Here is a 14,844-nt window from a genome sequence, read left to right as displayed (position 1 = left end):
CAAATTAAAGTGTGTTAGTAAATTAAAGGGAGTTTATTTATTACTTGTGTGTGCAAAAGAAAAAGTGTCACAGACATTAATGTATGTTGCTCTTATTGTTGTTGTTGCTGTAGAGCGTCCATTAGCCTCTAGCCTAAAACTCAGCTCATGGTTTATTCAGACACAAATTTCAGTAGAACAAAAATAATTATTAGTCAGAGTTTAGAAATGGCACAAGTTCAACAAACTTGATTTTTCTTGGAGATTGTGTTAATCGGCAATTCACTGAGACAAGAGCGTGACGCTGGGTGCACCAACATCAGTGGAGACGCCTCCCCTCTCCTGGGTGTCACCCTACATTACTGCAAGCCCATCAGATCACACAACCAGCTTCTTGCTCCTGACAGTTCTGTCATGGTGCCAATCAACATTACATTCAGCTTCAGGACTATCATAGCAGAGATGAGACAAAATAAACCTACATAACAAAATAAAACAAAACAACTTAACAAAGAACAACTCAAAGAGTACCAAATTAGTACCAGAGAGTACCAAATTAAGAGACACGCAAATCTAATGTAAAGCAAGCCAAACAAAACAAAGAAAACAAAGCAACAAAAGAAAAGAGGTGCAAGGCAAGGCAAAGTAAGGCAAGGCAAAGTAAGGCATAACAAGGCAAGGCAAAGAAAGTAATGCAAGACATAGGTAAAGAATAATGCATTGTATAGAAGTGGAGAGTGGACTAACTCCTCACGTAATAAGAGACTAATATATTGACTAATTGTAAAGAAGTGAAGAGTGGTCTAGTGCTCACCACTATAGGTAACGACAAAGACGGGGTGGAGTCTCCCCTCCGAAGCTGTGGATGGGAGTGAGGCGACCTAGGCCTCCTCGGACGGATGAGTCTGGCCAGGTTGTAGGTGATGAGCTCGCCCTTCCTGATGGGGGCCTCCACTGGGATCTCCTGCTCCCACCAGCGCTGCTGCCCCGTCTACAGGTGGAGGAGAGAAGAGAGTGAGATAGCACACACACACACACACACACACACACACACACACACACACACACACACACATGTGTGTGTGTGTGACTAAGCCTCTGTAGTTGTCCTGCACACCTGTTTCTCCTGTTGTGAGTGTTTGTGAAGCATCAGCTGGCAGATGTGGCATTGTTGGAGCCCTACAGCACTGGCTAGAAATCTTTTTCTATGTTTGTGTGTGTGTGTGTGTGTGTGTGTGTGTGTGTTTGTGTGGTGTGTGTGTGCACCCATCAGCACTGCTGCTCCATTTGCAGCTGGAGGGGTTGCCATGTTAGTGATCACACACACACACACACACACACACACACACACACACAGTGTGTGTTTGTGTGTTTGCAAGCCTCTGGAGTTGTCCTGCACACCTTTCTTACAGTTTCTCCTGCTGTGAGTGTGTGTGAAGCGTCAGCTGGCAGAGGTGACATTGTTGGGCTGCCCAACTGTGTGTGTGTGTGTGTGTGTGTGTGTGTGTGTGTGGATAGGATGTGTGGAGAGGGTCTGTAAATTTGACTGTGGGTGTAGCAGCAGCATTTAGCAAGTTGAGCATTTTAACATTCATATCATGGTATATTCACACTGAATTAATATAGCATTTTTTGATAATCACAAAAATCAACTGACAATCTCTTGGTTAAAGGGATATTCCACCGTTTGTGGAATTACACTCATTTTCCACCTCCCCTTGAGTTAATGTTTTTTTACCTTTCTCCAGTTCATCCAGCTGTTCTCTGAGTCTGGCGATACCACTTTTACCTCCAGCCTAGTATAGATCATTGAAGCGGATTAGACCATTAGCATCTCGCCTGCTAGCATCTCGCTTAAAAATGACAAAAAATTAAGATTTTTGGTAATTTTCCCATTTAAAACTTGACTCTTCTCAAGTTAGGTAAGTGTAACTAGAAAGTGTAAAAATGGAACGTGGCCATTTTTCTAGGCTGATTTGACATGGAACTACTCTCATTCCGTCGTAATAACCAAGGAACGTTGCGAACGTACCATAGGCGCAGCAGCACAATGATATCAGGGAGCACCTGAAAATAGTCCCCGTAGGCCTTCCACCAACAAGTTTGAGCTACAGCAGATAATTACGCCAGAATGAGAGTATATTTCCATGTCAAATCAGCCTAGAAAATCACCACGTTCCATTTTCTGTTTTTAACTTGAGAAGAGTCAAGTTTTAAATGTGAAAATTACCGGAAATCTTATATGTTAGCAGGCGAGATGCTTATGGTCTAATCCGATTAAATGATCTATGCTAGGCTGGAGCTAAAAGTGGTATCGCCAGGCTCGGCTGGATGAACTGGAGAGAAGTAAAAAGCAATTGTTTAACTAGAGGGGAGGTGGAAAATGAGTGTAATTCCTCAAATGGTGGAATATCCCTTTAAGTCACAGCGCAATCCTCACCATAGCGTTTTTCAAAAATGTGCTTCAGAAATACCTTTGTGTGCACATCTGTGGCTTGAGTTGACTGCTCACACAAGCAGATGTCTTGACACACACAGGTGTTTGAAGAGGTTCTCACCAAGTGAGGCTTTATTGGGGGCTTTAAGTCTCCATGGCAACGTGCCCCACTTATAAGAAGAAAAGGTTCCACTGAAGCTTTGACTCAAGCACACTGGTCTGGTGCAAATCAATTAGATAGAGTACAATTGTCTCACTGTTTTCACATGTACATTATGTCTCAAGGTGCCTTTTAAAGTTTCAATAGTTTGAACTTATTGAACATGAAAAGTTCCACTTGAAAAGTAGCATTTTTAATGTGTGCTTTTGTAGATAGTTGTAGGTCATCTTTAAATGTATTTCCATGGCTAATTAAAAACTAGCTAGACACCCACAATCCTTAACAGAATTTGTCAAAATGTTGCATTTAATGATCTAGCTATCTTGTGCTACACACAGTGTTTTTGGTGTTTACAAGTACGTTGGATAAAAAATATGAAATGGCCTTCAAATTGTTTCTGAAGTGGCTCTTTCTTGATTGGTCTCTTTTTTTCTTGGGCTCACTGCTCTCTTTTGTCTTTGCACTCTCAAACCCTGATGGTATGACACACATGTTGGTGTGTGTGTGTGTGTGTGTGTGTGTGTGTGTGTGTGTGTGTGTGTGTGCCTGTGTGTGTGTATGTGTGTACAACTCAGTCTTTCTGGCGTAACAGCAACAGCACATACCTGCAGATATGCACAGAATATTTCTCTGTGGCTACACATAGAAGTGTCAATCATTTTCCAGCCAGTTAGCATCTATAGTGCTGTGCCTTTCCCAAGCAGAATCCTCCACACTCCCCCTTCCCCTCTGTTATAGAGTGTCCCATGTTTGTAGTCTCCATCATTGCAGGGCACTTTTATTGAAGGGATAGTGTGTAAAGCTGCAGCGAGCCTTCAGATAGCCTCGACGGAAAAGGAAAATTGATGTCAGTTGTTTTCACTGAAATAATGAAGATGATAAATATTGAAAACGCCATCAAATATACATTTTGGAGACCCCAGGAAAGATATTTCTTTCCTCTTTACTTCTTTTATTATGTGTGTATAGAGCTGAATCTCATGTTTTATTTATGTTTTCCATTCACTATATTATGTAGACCTACACATATGTTGCATTATGTATGTCTACCTTTTTTTCGATGTACTGTGGTTTTCTGCTAATGTCAGTTTCATTGCTATGCTATTGTAAGTTAACAAATACAGCCATGAAGTTAAGATGCTACATACTGTAGGAACAAATAATATCTTGCACAGGACTCTTAACCTTCACTGATGTAGACTTGCTGATGGAGGGTTTTATAATACACTCCCATTGCCACTAATTGGCTTGAGATGGCTATTTATATGGCGCAACCTCTATGTGAACCTTTTTCACCCAAAGAGTGGAATCTCCCTTTTCACATGTTCTCGACATTTGCCCATACGAGCATAGTAGGTGTCACATTATGTAGTCCATGTGGATTGGCTGATCTGATGACCACCTGATCTTGTCAATCAAGCACCTGTGTAGACAATCAGTGTACATGGAATGAATTTGGCTACTGTGGTCATTGGTCAATATCACTTGCAGGTCAGGTGATTGGGCTCCTATAGCTCCGATGCCAAAAACGGCAATGCCATGATCAAAGATGCTGATTTAGTCTTTGCTGAGGTGAATTAGCTAGCATAGCAACTTCAAGTAATTTGTCTCTCTCCCCTGATCTAATACCTTTGATATATATTTCCAGGGTATGGAGTGTTAATTTTCAGGTCACAGTTAACTGTCTGAAGTTTAAATTAACCACTAAGCTTGTAATGAGTTAATTACCTCACTTTAGGTCTCAACACACATCTCTAGCTCTGATGCATAGAGTGCTCTCCCCCCCCCCCTCTCTCGGCTACCATTTCATCTGCTGTACATTTATCGTTGATGCCTTTTTACCGTATTTCTCCATAATTACAGTTCAGTTCAGATCTCTCCACACTGTTTCTTTGTATTGTTCTGCCATCCTGAGTGCAGTGCTGCACAATTTGATCTGACTGCAAGAGTCAGTTTATGCACATTTTAAAACAACACAAAAACAGCATGGGAATTATAGTCTTTCTCACTCTCTCTTACACACACACACACACACACACACACATGTGGTGAGTATTGATCACTCTCAGTGTAACCTTGGCGAGAAATCTGCTCCTGACTGACAGATCTATTGAGTGAGTGGGAGAAACATATATTGGACAGAGCTGGGGGAGACGGAGAGAGAAGAGAGAAATGAGAGAGAGCGAGAGAGAGAGAGAGATAGCAAGACAGTGGTGGAAGAGGAAGAGGGGAAGAGGTAGGGAGCATGTGTTTGTGTGTGTGTGTGTGTGTGTGTGTGTGTGTGTGTGTGTGTATGTGTGTGTGTGTGTGTGTGTGTATGTGTGTGTACATGTGTGTTTGTGTGTGTAGAGCTAGCTGCTTGCTGCCTGGTTTGTAGCGTCTGATGGTGGAGATGATTGGAGCTTTGTGGGGGCTTCAAATGAGCCTTTCAACTAAGCCTTCATTCTCCATTCAAAGGCGCCTGCCTCTCCAATGATCTCGTCATAGCGCAGCACACCACGGCAACGCACCACACCGATCGGCGCCCCCAGAACACTGGATCATCCATTATTGAGGCGTGGGCCCACTAGGCCTTAGTGCTAACCGCTAATTCAAAGGCTGCACTGAGACGCTGAAGATCATAATGATTTGATAGGGTTGGGAGTGTGGGTGGGTGGGTGGGGGTCGGTGTTGAAGCAGGCGCAGCCCGATATAAATAGCTCTCACCAGGCCCGACCCGATGCTGAGTGGTGCAGCGCGGCACAATGTGGTGAAGCAGAGCACACTCTGCTCTACAGTACGTGCCGAGAAGCCCTACTCTCCTTGCCTCTCCCCTTCCCACCACACCACACCACACCGCCGTGCGGCACAACACTATACCACAGCACATTGAAGCAAAATTGTTTTTGCATGTCAATTCATCAGTTTGTGTGTGTGTGCGTATGTGAAATTTCGGGAAAAGAAGCTAAATGTTTAAGTTTTTTAGATTTATGGAGTGATAAAATAAGATATTCAAAACTCCCTCTGTAAACACATTTCACTTTAATTTGTCCACAAAATAAAACAAGAACCACACCAACTACCACACTGCCATCACACCACAGCACTTCTCCTCACCTTACCATCACAACACCTCACCATCACTACACCTCACCATCAGTACACCTCACCATCACTACACCTCACAACATCTCACCATCTCTACACCTCACCATCACAACACCTCACCATCACCTCACCATCACTACACCATCACCTCACCTCACCATCACTACACCTCACCATCACTACACCTCACCTCACCTCACCATCACCTCACCATCACTACACCTCACCATCACTACACCTCACCATCACCTCACCATCACAACACCTAACCATCACTACACCTCACCATCACCTCACCATCACAACACCTCACCATCACCTCACCTCACCATCACTACACCTCACCATCACATCACAACACCTCACCATTGCTACACCTCACCATCACAACACCTCACCATCACAACATCTCACCATCTCTACACCTCACCATCTCATCACAACACCTCACCATCACAATACCTCACCATCGCTACACCTCACCATCACATTACAACACCTCACCATCACAACTCCTCAACATCACTACACCTCAGCATCACTACACCACTCTCCAGCCCCACATCACTGCTCCCCAAACATCTTTCCTTTAAGCCTCCCTTCTCCCTCGGTCTGTCTCTCTCCTCCTTCATTTTATCCCCTGTCTATCTTTCTCTCCTCCCACACTCCCTCCCTCCCTTCCTTCTCTCTCCCCTCCCACCCTCCTGTCTACTGTCCAGACTGTGCACAGGGGGTTTTTTATTTATATTTTCACTTTAATTTGTCCACAAAATAAAACAAGAACCACACCAACTACCACACTGCCATCACACCACAGCACTTCTCCTCACCTTACCATCACAACACCTCACCATCACTACACCTCACCATCAGTACACCTCACCATCACTACACCTCACCATCACCTCACCATCACCTCATCTCACCATCACTACACCTCACCATCACTACACCTCACCATCACATCACAACACCTCACCATTGCTACACCTCACCATCACAACACCTCACCATCACAACATCTCACCATCTCTACACCTCACCATCACAACACCTCACCATCACCTCACCATCACTACACCTCACCATCACCTCACCATCACAACACCTCACCATCACTACACCTCACCATCACCTCACCATCACAACACCTCACCATCACCTCACCTCACCATCACTACACCTCACCATCACTACACCTCACCTCACCTCACCATCACCTCACCATCACTACACCTCACCATCACCTCACCATCACAACACCTAACCATCACTACACCTCACCATCACCTCACCATCACAACACCTCACCATCACCTCACCTCACCATCACTACACCTCACCATCACATCACAACACCTCACCATTGCTACACCTCACCATCACAACACCTCACCATCACAACATCTCACCATCTCTACACCTCACCATCTCATCACAACACCTCACCATCACAATACCTCACCATCGCTACACCTCACCATCACATTACAACACCTCACCATCACAACTCCTCAACATCACTACACCTCAGCATCACTACACCACTCTCCAGCCCCACATCACTGCTCCCCAAACATCTTTCCTTTAAGCCTCCCTTCTCCCTCGGTCTGTCTCTCTCCTCCTTCATTTTATCCCCTGTCTATCTTTCTCTCCTCCCACACTCCCTCCCTCCCTTCCTTCTCTCTCCCCTCCCACCCTCCTGTCTACTGTCCAGACTGTGCACAGGGGGTTTTTTATTCAGAGAGAAGGGTCAGGACTCACACTCTCCTTCTCTCTCTCTCTCTCTCTAGCCCAGACTGTGCACAGGGGGTTTCTTGGTCAGAGAGGTGGACAGAGGTGAGCCGGGTCAGGACTCACATATTCAGCAGATGAGCCGTGGCACTGAATGAAGACCACATTACACGGATGAATGCCAACCACTGAGGACTTCTATATGGCTCTGTTACCTCTCTCTCTCTTTCAGGACTAATCTCTGCATCTTTTCATACCTGTGTGTACAGCGGAGAGCAGAAAGGGGCACTCTTCCTCCAACTCTCTCCTACTTTCCTCCATCTCTTTCCTCTCCCTCTTTCCTCTCCTCCCTGTCTATTATGTTGCTCTCTCTTGTCTTCGGTCCTCAATGGCTGAAGCTACTGGGATTAGATGTGGGCTATCAGGACCTGTAAGTCTCTTTATTCCACTGCTTGGTTGAATTTCCCATCGTCCTACGTCATTTAGAACGACCATTAACCGTATGTTATTTGCACACCTATGAAGTAGATCCATTTTGTTGGCCGTATCACACTTGTATATTAATTCGCCGAACTCGTTGTGAAGTTTAAATGAACTGTCATGTTGCATCTGAGCTGTAAAATGCGAGAATGCAGACGTTCAGAACATGGCAACATTGTAGCATATGACGGAGATGGCTTTTAGCTAGATGGATGACAGCAGGCTAAGTCAAATAGCGATGTTTCAAAGCTAAAGTTCATCAGAATCTTGGGATACGCCTGCTTGACAACGGGAGAGATAGAACTAACGACTGGCCTTTGGCCGTAGCAACCATCCATTTAGAACTAGTAAGGGCAGTTTGTCCTGCAAGTTGAGAAATTAGTTGATATGTGTCGGAAGCAATTAGTTCTACAAACAAGACAGTTTTAGCGATTAAAACGTTTAAATTGTAACAGGAAATGAACACAACGCAAGAGGCAACAGTGGAATAAGCGGGATAATGGACTCCACGGTGGTCTGTTCACAGAAATGAATGCACTATGAGGTTTAAACGGCCCTCCGCTTCACGTCGGGGCCGTTTTACAACCTCGACCGTGCATTAACTTCTGTAAACAGACCACCGTGTCGTCCATTATCCCTTACATATCTCTCTTCCTACTTCCCTCTTTCTCTCTCTCTCTATCAATCTCTCTCTCACACACTGTCCCTCTTTTTTGTCTCTCTTCTTTTCAATCCCCAACTGAACCTACAGAAAGGATCGTCAATCAGGGCCTGTGGTTTTCTCTCTCTCTCTCTCTCTTTCTCTCTCTCTACCACTCCATCTGTGTAGATATTCTGCTGGCTGCTGGGCCTTGCTGTGGCAGTGCTAAGCTTTCTAAGGTGTGCTGGAGCATGAGAGTAAGAGCAGGAAGAGAGCTGAGCATCTCACTGAAACACCTACACGACCAATCACAAAACAGAACTGCTAAACACGACCAATTACAAAGCAGAACTGTTAAACACACGCCATCAGAAGACACAGCTGCTGAACACGACCAATCACAAAACAGAACTGCTAAACACACATCATCAAAAGGCACTGCTGCTGACCATGACCAATCAGAAAACAGAACTGCTAAACACACATCATCAAAAGACACAGCTGCTGACCATGACCAATCAGAAAACAGAACTGCTAAACACACACCATTAAAAGACACAGCTGCTGAACATGACCAATGACAAAACAGAACTACTGGACGCACGCCATCAGAGGACAGAACTGCTGAACACGACCAATCAGAACGCAGAACTTCTAAACACGAGCCGTCAGAACACAGAGGTGCTAAACACGAGCCGTCAGAACACAAAGGCGCTAAAACATGAGCCGTCAAAAGACAACTCAAGTTCTAAATAATAACTATGATGAAATCAACCGGTAACTGCACCTCACATGGAGATACAGATGGATCTCCGACAGGGACGTGTTTGTATTGTGCCCTGTGAGCAGTGCCGCTGTTGGCCATTTCGGTGCCCTAAGAAGAATTGCTTTGTGGTGGGAGCGGTGCCACTGCCTGTGAGGGATAAAAACGTATTTGAAAATGGTCCTTTGTATAACAAGCTGTATATAACCATGACTGTGGTCATTGTACGACCTCGGCTTCAGTGTTGAAGGAAGAATATTTTTTAATCGAGAGTTGTGTGTCTTGCAGCAGCAAACCCTTTGGGGTCTTTCAGATCTGCCCTTCGGCCATAGGAGCACTATTGTGAACCCATTGCTTTGTTCACGAGAACAGATGCAGTGAGAATACCATTAACGCTGTGACCTAGACAGTATGTGGACATCATGTTCTGAGAATAATGGAGATATCTGCAGGCCTTGGACTTTGTCCTTGGCCTTAGAAACAACCAAGGAAGTGCACAACACAAATGAGGCAGAGAGACTGAAAGTCTGTCAATGTCCACTGGAGTTGAGACCCGAGGAAGAACAGTCCAACTCTACTCTCTGTGCTTGTACCTTTCACATCACAGAAACATTACTTTCTCCAGTGGCTACCGACATTGTTGCTGACCTGTCTTAACCTTTCGGTTTTGGAGTGGCAGATGATGTTTTTAAGGTTTAGAGCTCATGATAGTGCTAAAATTCTGTTAAAATGCCGCTAAAATACTGTTAAAATACTGCTAAAATACTGTTATAGTAAAATACTGTTAAAAGCTAGAGGCTAGAACACAGAGCAGGAGGACTTTGGCATTCCACAAATGGGTGAATCCACTTTGTAATCTGAAAGAGCTCTGTGGTGAATTATTTCCAACTACCAACTATTAAAAGCTATTTTTGAAAGGTTTTTCATGCTCCAGCATGTTGAAAGTTCAGGAGCTCCAGGTCAGTATTTAACTCTCCTACATTGTGGTTTAAAAGCAGTTTGAGTAAGCCTGTCTGCTGTACTGCTGGATAGGTGCACAACTCTCTCTACAAGCACAAGCACACACAAATACACACACACAGACACCACACACACACAGACACCGACAGTGATCTGACGTGAGAGACAGGGAGGTGGCAGATCAAACCACGATAGACAGCTAGAGCTACCATTCAATGTCATGAGTTTATCATCTGCAGACTGTGTTTAAGTGAGGTGGTGTGTGTGTGTGCATGTGTGTGTGTGTGTGTGTGTGTGTGTGTGTGTGAATATAAGCAGGATAGGTAACACACTGGAATGGGTGTCCTTGACCATCTTTCAGCCCAAACCCAGTTCCATGTTTCAGCACAAGGCCACTGACAGCTGAAACGAACGATACCAACAGCATACAGGACCAGCTAGAACAGATCACTGCAACATCTGTGTAATCCTCTGTGAGAACTGAAGACAGCAACTCCAGGAAGCTCAGGCACCATTAAAAATAGGTTCTACCTTTACTTCAACTTCATATGACAAGTCTTCTTGAATTTAACAACTCCAGCAAATATAGAAAGGAAACAGTATTCGATAGTGCCATTTCAAATGCACAGCACCTCATGACATTTACCAAGAAACACTTTAAGTGCATACTGTAAGGTACAGCAAATCAGCTACTACATGTTTTGAGTGTCCTGACTTCTGGCATTCTGTTTTACAAAAACACATTAAGTAGAGCAGGGGTTCTCAAACTTTTGTGGGCCGGGGACCCCTCATGGAGTGGAAAATTCTCCAAGGACCCCTCATAATCGCAACACATAAAACTTAAATTAATCATGTAGCTGTATAGCCTTTTTTCGGTTAGATGCTTATGTTATATGTATTCTAAAAACAGAGTGCTAATACCACAATAGTCATGTTAGCAAACTTTGACAGTATGTAGGATTTTTTTTAAGGATTGTTGTTTCTTTGTCAAATGTAGGCCCCACTTTGAGAAGCAATGAAGTAGAGGATTTGAGTCATTCTTAGTGGCTTGAACTCCCGTCGGCAGGCTCTAACTCACCTGGCGGATGCCGAGCCGGTAGGCCACAATGCGGTCTACAGCGTCTGGATTCATCTGGGTCCACTGCAGCTTGAAGCCGTAGACCCGTGGCCGGTTCTGCCACAGGGGGTTGTACGTGTCGTAGTAGAACTCCGGAGCGTAGGCCCGGCCTGAAGAGAAGAAAATAAGAGAGGAGAAGAGAACGAGAGGGAGGAGAAGAGAAGAAGGGATGATAAATAAAAAGGATGTGACTCATTTGCATACTCTATAAGAAGTGACAGCCGTGTGACTCAGCAAGTGCAATCGCTCTATGCTTAGTTCTCTGCAGTAGTGTTTGTAGATAAGGAGCTGCCGTCGTGTGTTTTTGTCTTGTTAGTTAGTTTGTTTATTTGTTTGCTTGCATGCTTTTTCAGTATGTTATGTATAATCCTCTGAACCCTTTCACACTATACCTCTTTTGCTGATACCGTTTCAAATTGTAATGGCATGCCAAGACTGACATTTACTTTTTCAAATTCTCCATTTAAACACTAATTTTGAAGATTTCATTTTTGAACTACTATCATCCCTTGTTAATTCTTCATCTGTCTTGATACAGCATATAATTCTGTGTGTGTGTGTGTGTATGTGTGTGTGTGCCAGACTTTTGACTTCTCCCTAAGGACATGACCAGAGATGACGTACATTAAATTAAGTTTAGTAAATATTACACCTTTTGTGTATGTGTGCATATTAAGGGCTGATACTGATTTGAATCAACTGACACGTTTCCATAATCGTTGTCAACTACTCATTATGTACCACACTGATGCTATCACTACTGCTAGTGCTAGCAGACATTGCTGTTATTGTACTTACGGTAAATACAGCTGTATACAACTTACATGTCACTCTCATGTTCAGTGAGGCATGCATAGGAATGTCTAGCCCGTTTAGCCATTTTGTCCATGACTAGTTGACTGCTGCCTACAGTACTGTACTGACTAGTAGTCAGCCAGTAGTGATTATAATAGTCAACTAGTAGATGAAACCCTTAGTGTGTATCATGAAAATGAGGAATGCTACTCGTATTCATACTGCAGAGTTATGATGAACCTAGGTGTTTTTTTTACACTTTTTTAAGGCCACAGGACAGGCCCATAGCTGCACACTGCATGCCTCCATATGGAATACACAGGAGGCAGGGAGGGGCTGATGGAGGGCTGGGCTGATGACACCACTGATTAATCTGCTACAACAGCTCAGCAGAATAGGAGGGTGCTGATCAGCACGAGTCAGCTAGCTAGGGACTCACGCACACGCACGCACACACACACACACACACACACACACACACACACACACACACACACACACACACACACACACACACACACACACAAACTGCATAAACTCTCTCTCTCTCTCTCTCTCTCTCACACACACACACACACACACATGCACACACATGCATGTACACACACACACACACACACACACACACACACACACACACACACACACACACACACACACACACACACAGGTCCTCTAAAAAACAAATTCCCTTAAAAAGACTAGCAATGGAACACCATGGGATATACTCTCCAGTGATTACGGGCAATATATCCATTGGCAATGTGAAATAAATGTCAAAACAATTCCAACAACTTTTGAGCCGATGAGCGACTCGCCAGAAATATGTATCTGGAGAACACACATTCACTCTTTAAATATGAAGGAACACACAAGGAACACACACACACACACACACACACACACACACATTCATTCAACAGTCTCTACTCTTCAATGCAAAAACAAACAGTAATCATCCAGACATCACCATGACATCACCTTCATAAACAAACTAGTTTAAGCAGAAATGGAGAATTTTCTGCAAAGCAGCACAACCATCTTATCACTGTCCACCCTCAAGACATCCACCTAGGTGCATGCAAACAGTGAGAACAGACAAAAAAAAACATTATTCCATTCTAATCTGAGAGGAAATGCATCATCCTTCTCCCGCTCTGGGCATTGTTGAGACACGAAAAAACAAAAAACAAGATTATTTTTTTTCTTCATTTTTCTCAGAAGGACTTGCGTGCTGTGGACTATTAGTTCTCACATACTATCAAAGAATGAGACTCATTATCCCTAAACATCTCTCTAAGTCTCTCTCTCTCGGTTTGTCTGTGTATATTTGTGTGTGCGTATGTGTGGTCTCTGTGTCTGTGTATGTGTGTGTGTGTGTGTGTGTGTGTATATATGCAGGGGCGCCTGCAGGAATTAATGCTATGGTACGCACACCCGACCCATCGCCCCCCCCGCAAAAAAAAAAATAATACGCGTGGACAATATTTGTCTGTTTCCCGGTTTTAGCCCCGTGCATTGGTCAGGAAAAAATTAGCCTACATAGCATAACAACATCCACATGCAGTAATACAACAACAACGTCTACTATGACCTATTCATTTGGACAACTTGATACACAGGCTAAAGTTACCTTGTTTTATTCTTGACGTCTGGCTTTAAACAGCTGTAATGCAGTCTAACGTTCTGACAAGCACACTAATTGCCTACCTTGTTCTTGCCCATCTGGAATAACTCCTCTAGCTTTGCTGCCTCCATACTTTCTGTTGTTTAAACTTGTGATATCCATCATGAGTATTGAATTAGTGAATTAGCTCAACATTGTGTGCTGATAACCATATATAGATAGATAGCCGAGTAAAAGAAAACAACAAGTAGCCTACGTGCCTGCATGTGTGGGCGTTAATTTTGATAAGTGTTCACTAAGTTCCGTAATAGAAAATTGTAAATAGCCTGATGGCAGCTAATGGGATACTGTGCATAGTTGGGAAGGTATGGTGGGCCAATTTGGTGTGAATACACATTACACACACACAGGGAAATTTTCTCTCTTTGTTGAGCCTGATGGTACGCACAGTGCGTACGGACGTACACCTGCAGGCGCGCCTGTGTGTGTGTGTGTGTGCGTGTGTGTGCGTGTGTGTGTGGTCTGTGGAGTGTGTGTGTGTGTGTATTTGTGTGTGTGTGTGTGTGTGTGTGTGAGAGTGTGGTGTGTGTGTGGTCTGTGGTGTGTATTTGTGTGTGTGTGTGTGTGTGTGTGTGTGTGTGTGTGTGTGTGTGTGTGTGTGTGTGTGTGTGTGTGTGTGTGTGTGTGTGTGTGTGTGTGTGTTTCTCCAGTGCACTGAGTACGAGGCACAGTGTGGGCTGGAGGTACTCAAAATTGGGTTTCAGTGCTTCAGCTACCCTCAAGGGTTTACCAGGAGAAAATGAAAGGCAAATCTAGGATGACTTTCTTCCATTTAGATATACATTTATACAAAGCCAGGCATACATATTTGTGCTAAAAAAAATACTCTAAACAAATTACAACAGAAAGGCATTCAGCAAAGAACTGCTGTTCTATAACCGCTTGCTCAGTATTCTACACTTACAGTTTTCACAGTTGCTAAATAAACAGTTTTTTGAAACCTTCCAGATTTTTCTCCATTCTCAAACTACATTCACAGAATGTCTGACAGTGCTTCTTGCAAAA

The 14,844-nt window shown here is 43.9% G+C and overlaps 1 protein-coding gene across 1 annotated transcript in view; it reads right to left on the bottom strand.

Annotated features, from left to right (window-relative positions):
* Positions 1-14,844, bottom strand: part of LOC125299176 (MAM domain-containing glycosylphosphatidylinositol anchor protein 2-like) — a 214,908-nt gene that overhangs the window by 24,984 nt on the left and 175,080 nt on the right. The window contains 3 exon segments of the mRNA XM_048250330.1: positions 807-865; positions 867-970; positions 11,319-11,467. Of these exon segments, the coding sequence (XP_048106287.1) occupies positions 807-865; positions 867-970; positions 11,319-11,467 (312 nt within the window).

This window comes from Alosa alosa, chromosome 8 (genome assembly GCF_017589495.1).
Source record: "Alosa alosa isolate M-15738 ecotype Scorff River chromosome 8, AALO_Geno_1.1, whole genome shotgun sequence".
NCBI classification, from domain to species: Eukaryota; Metazoa; Chordata; class Actinopteri; order Clupeiformes; family Clupeidae; genus Alosa; species Alosa alosa.
This window is presented reverse-complemented; position numbering and strand designations above follow the sequence as displayed.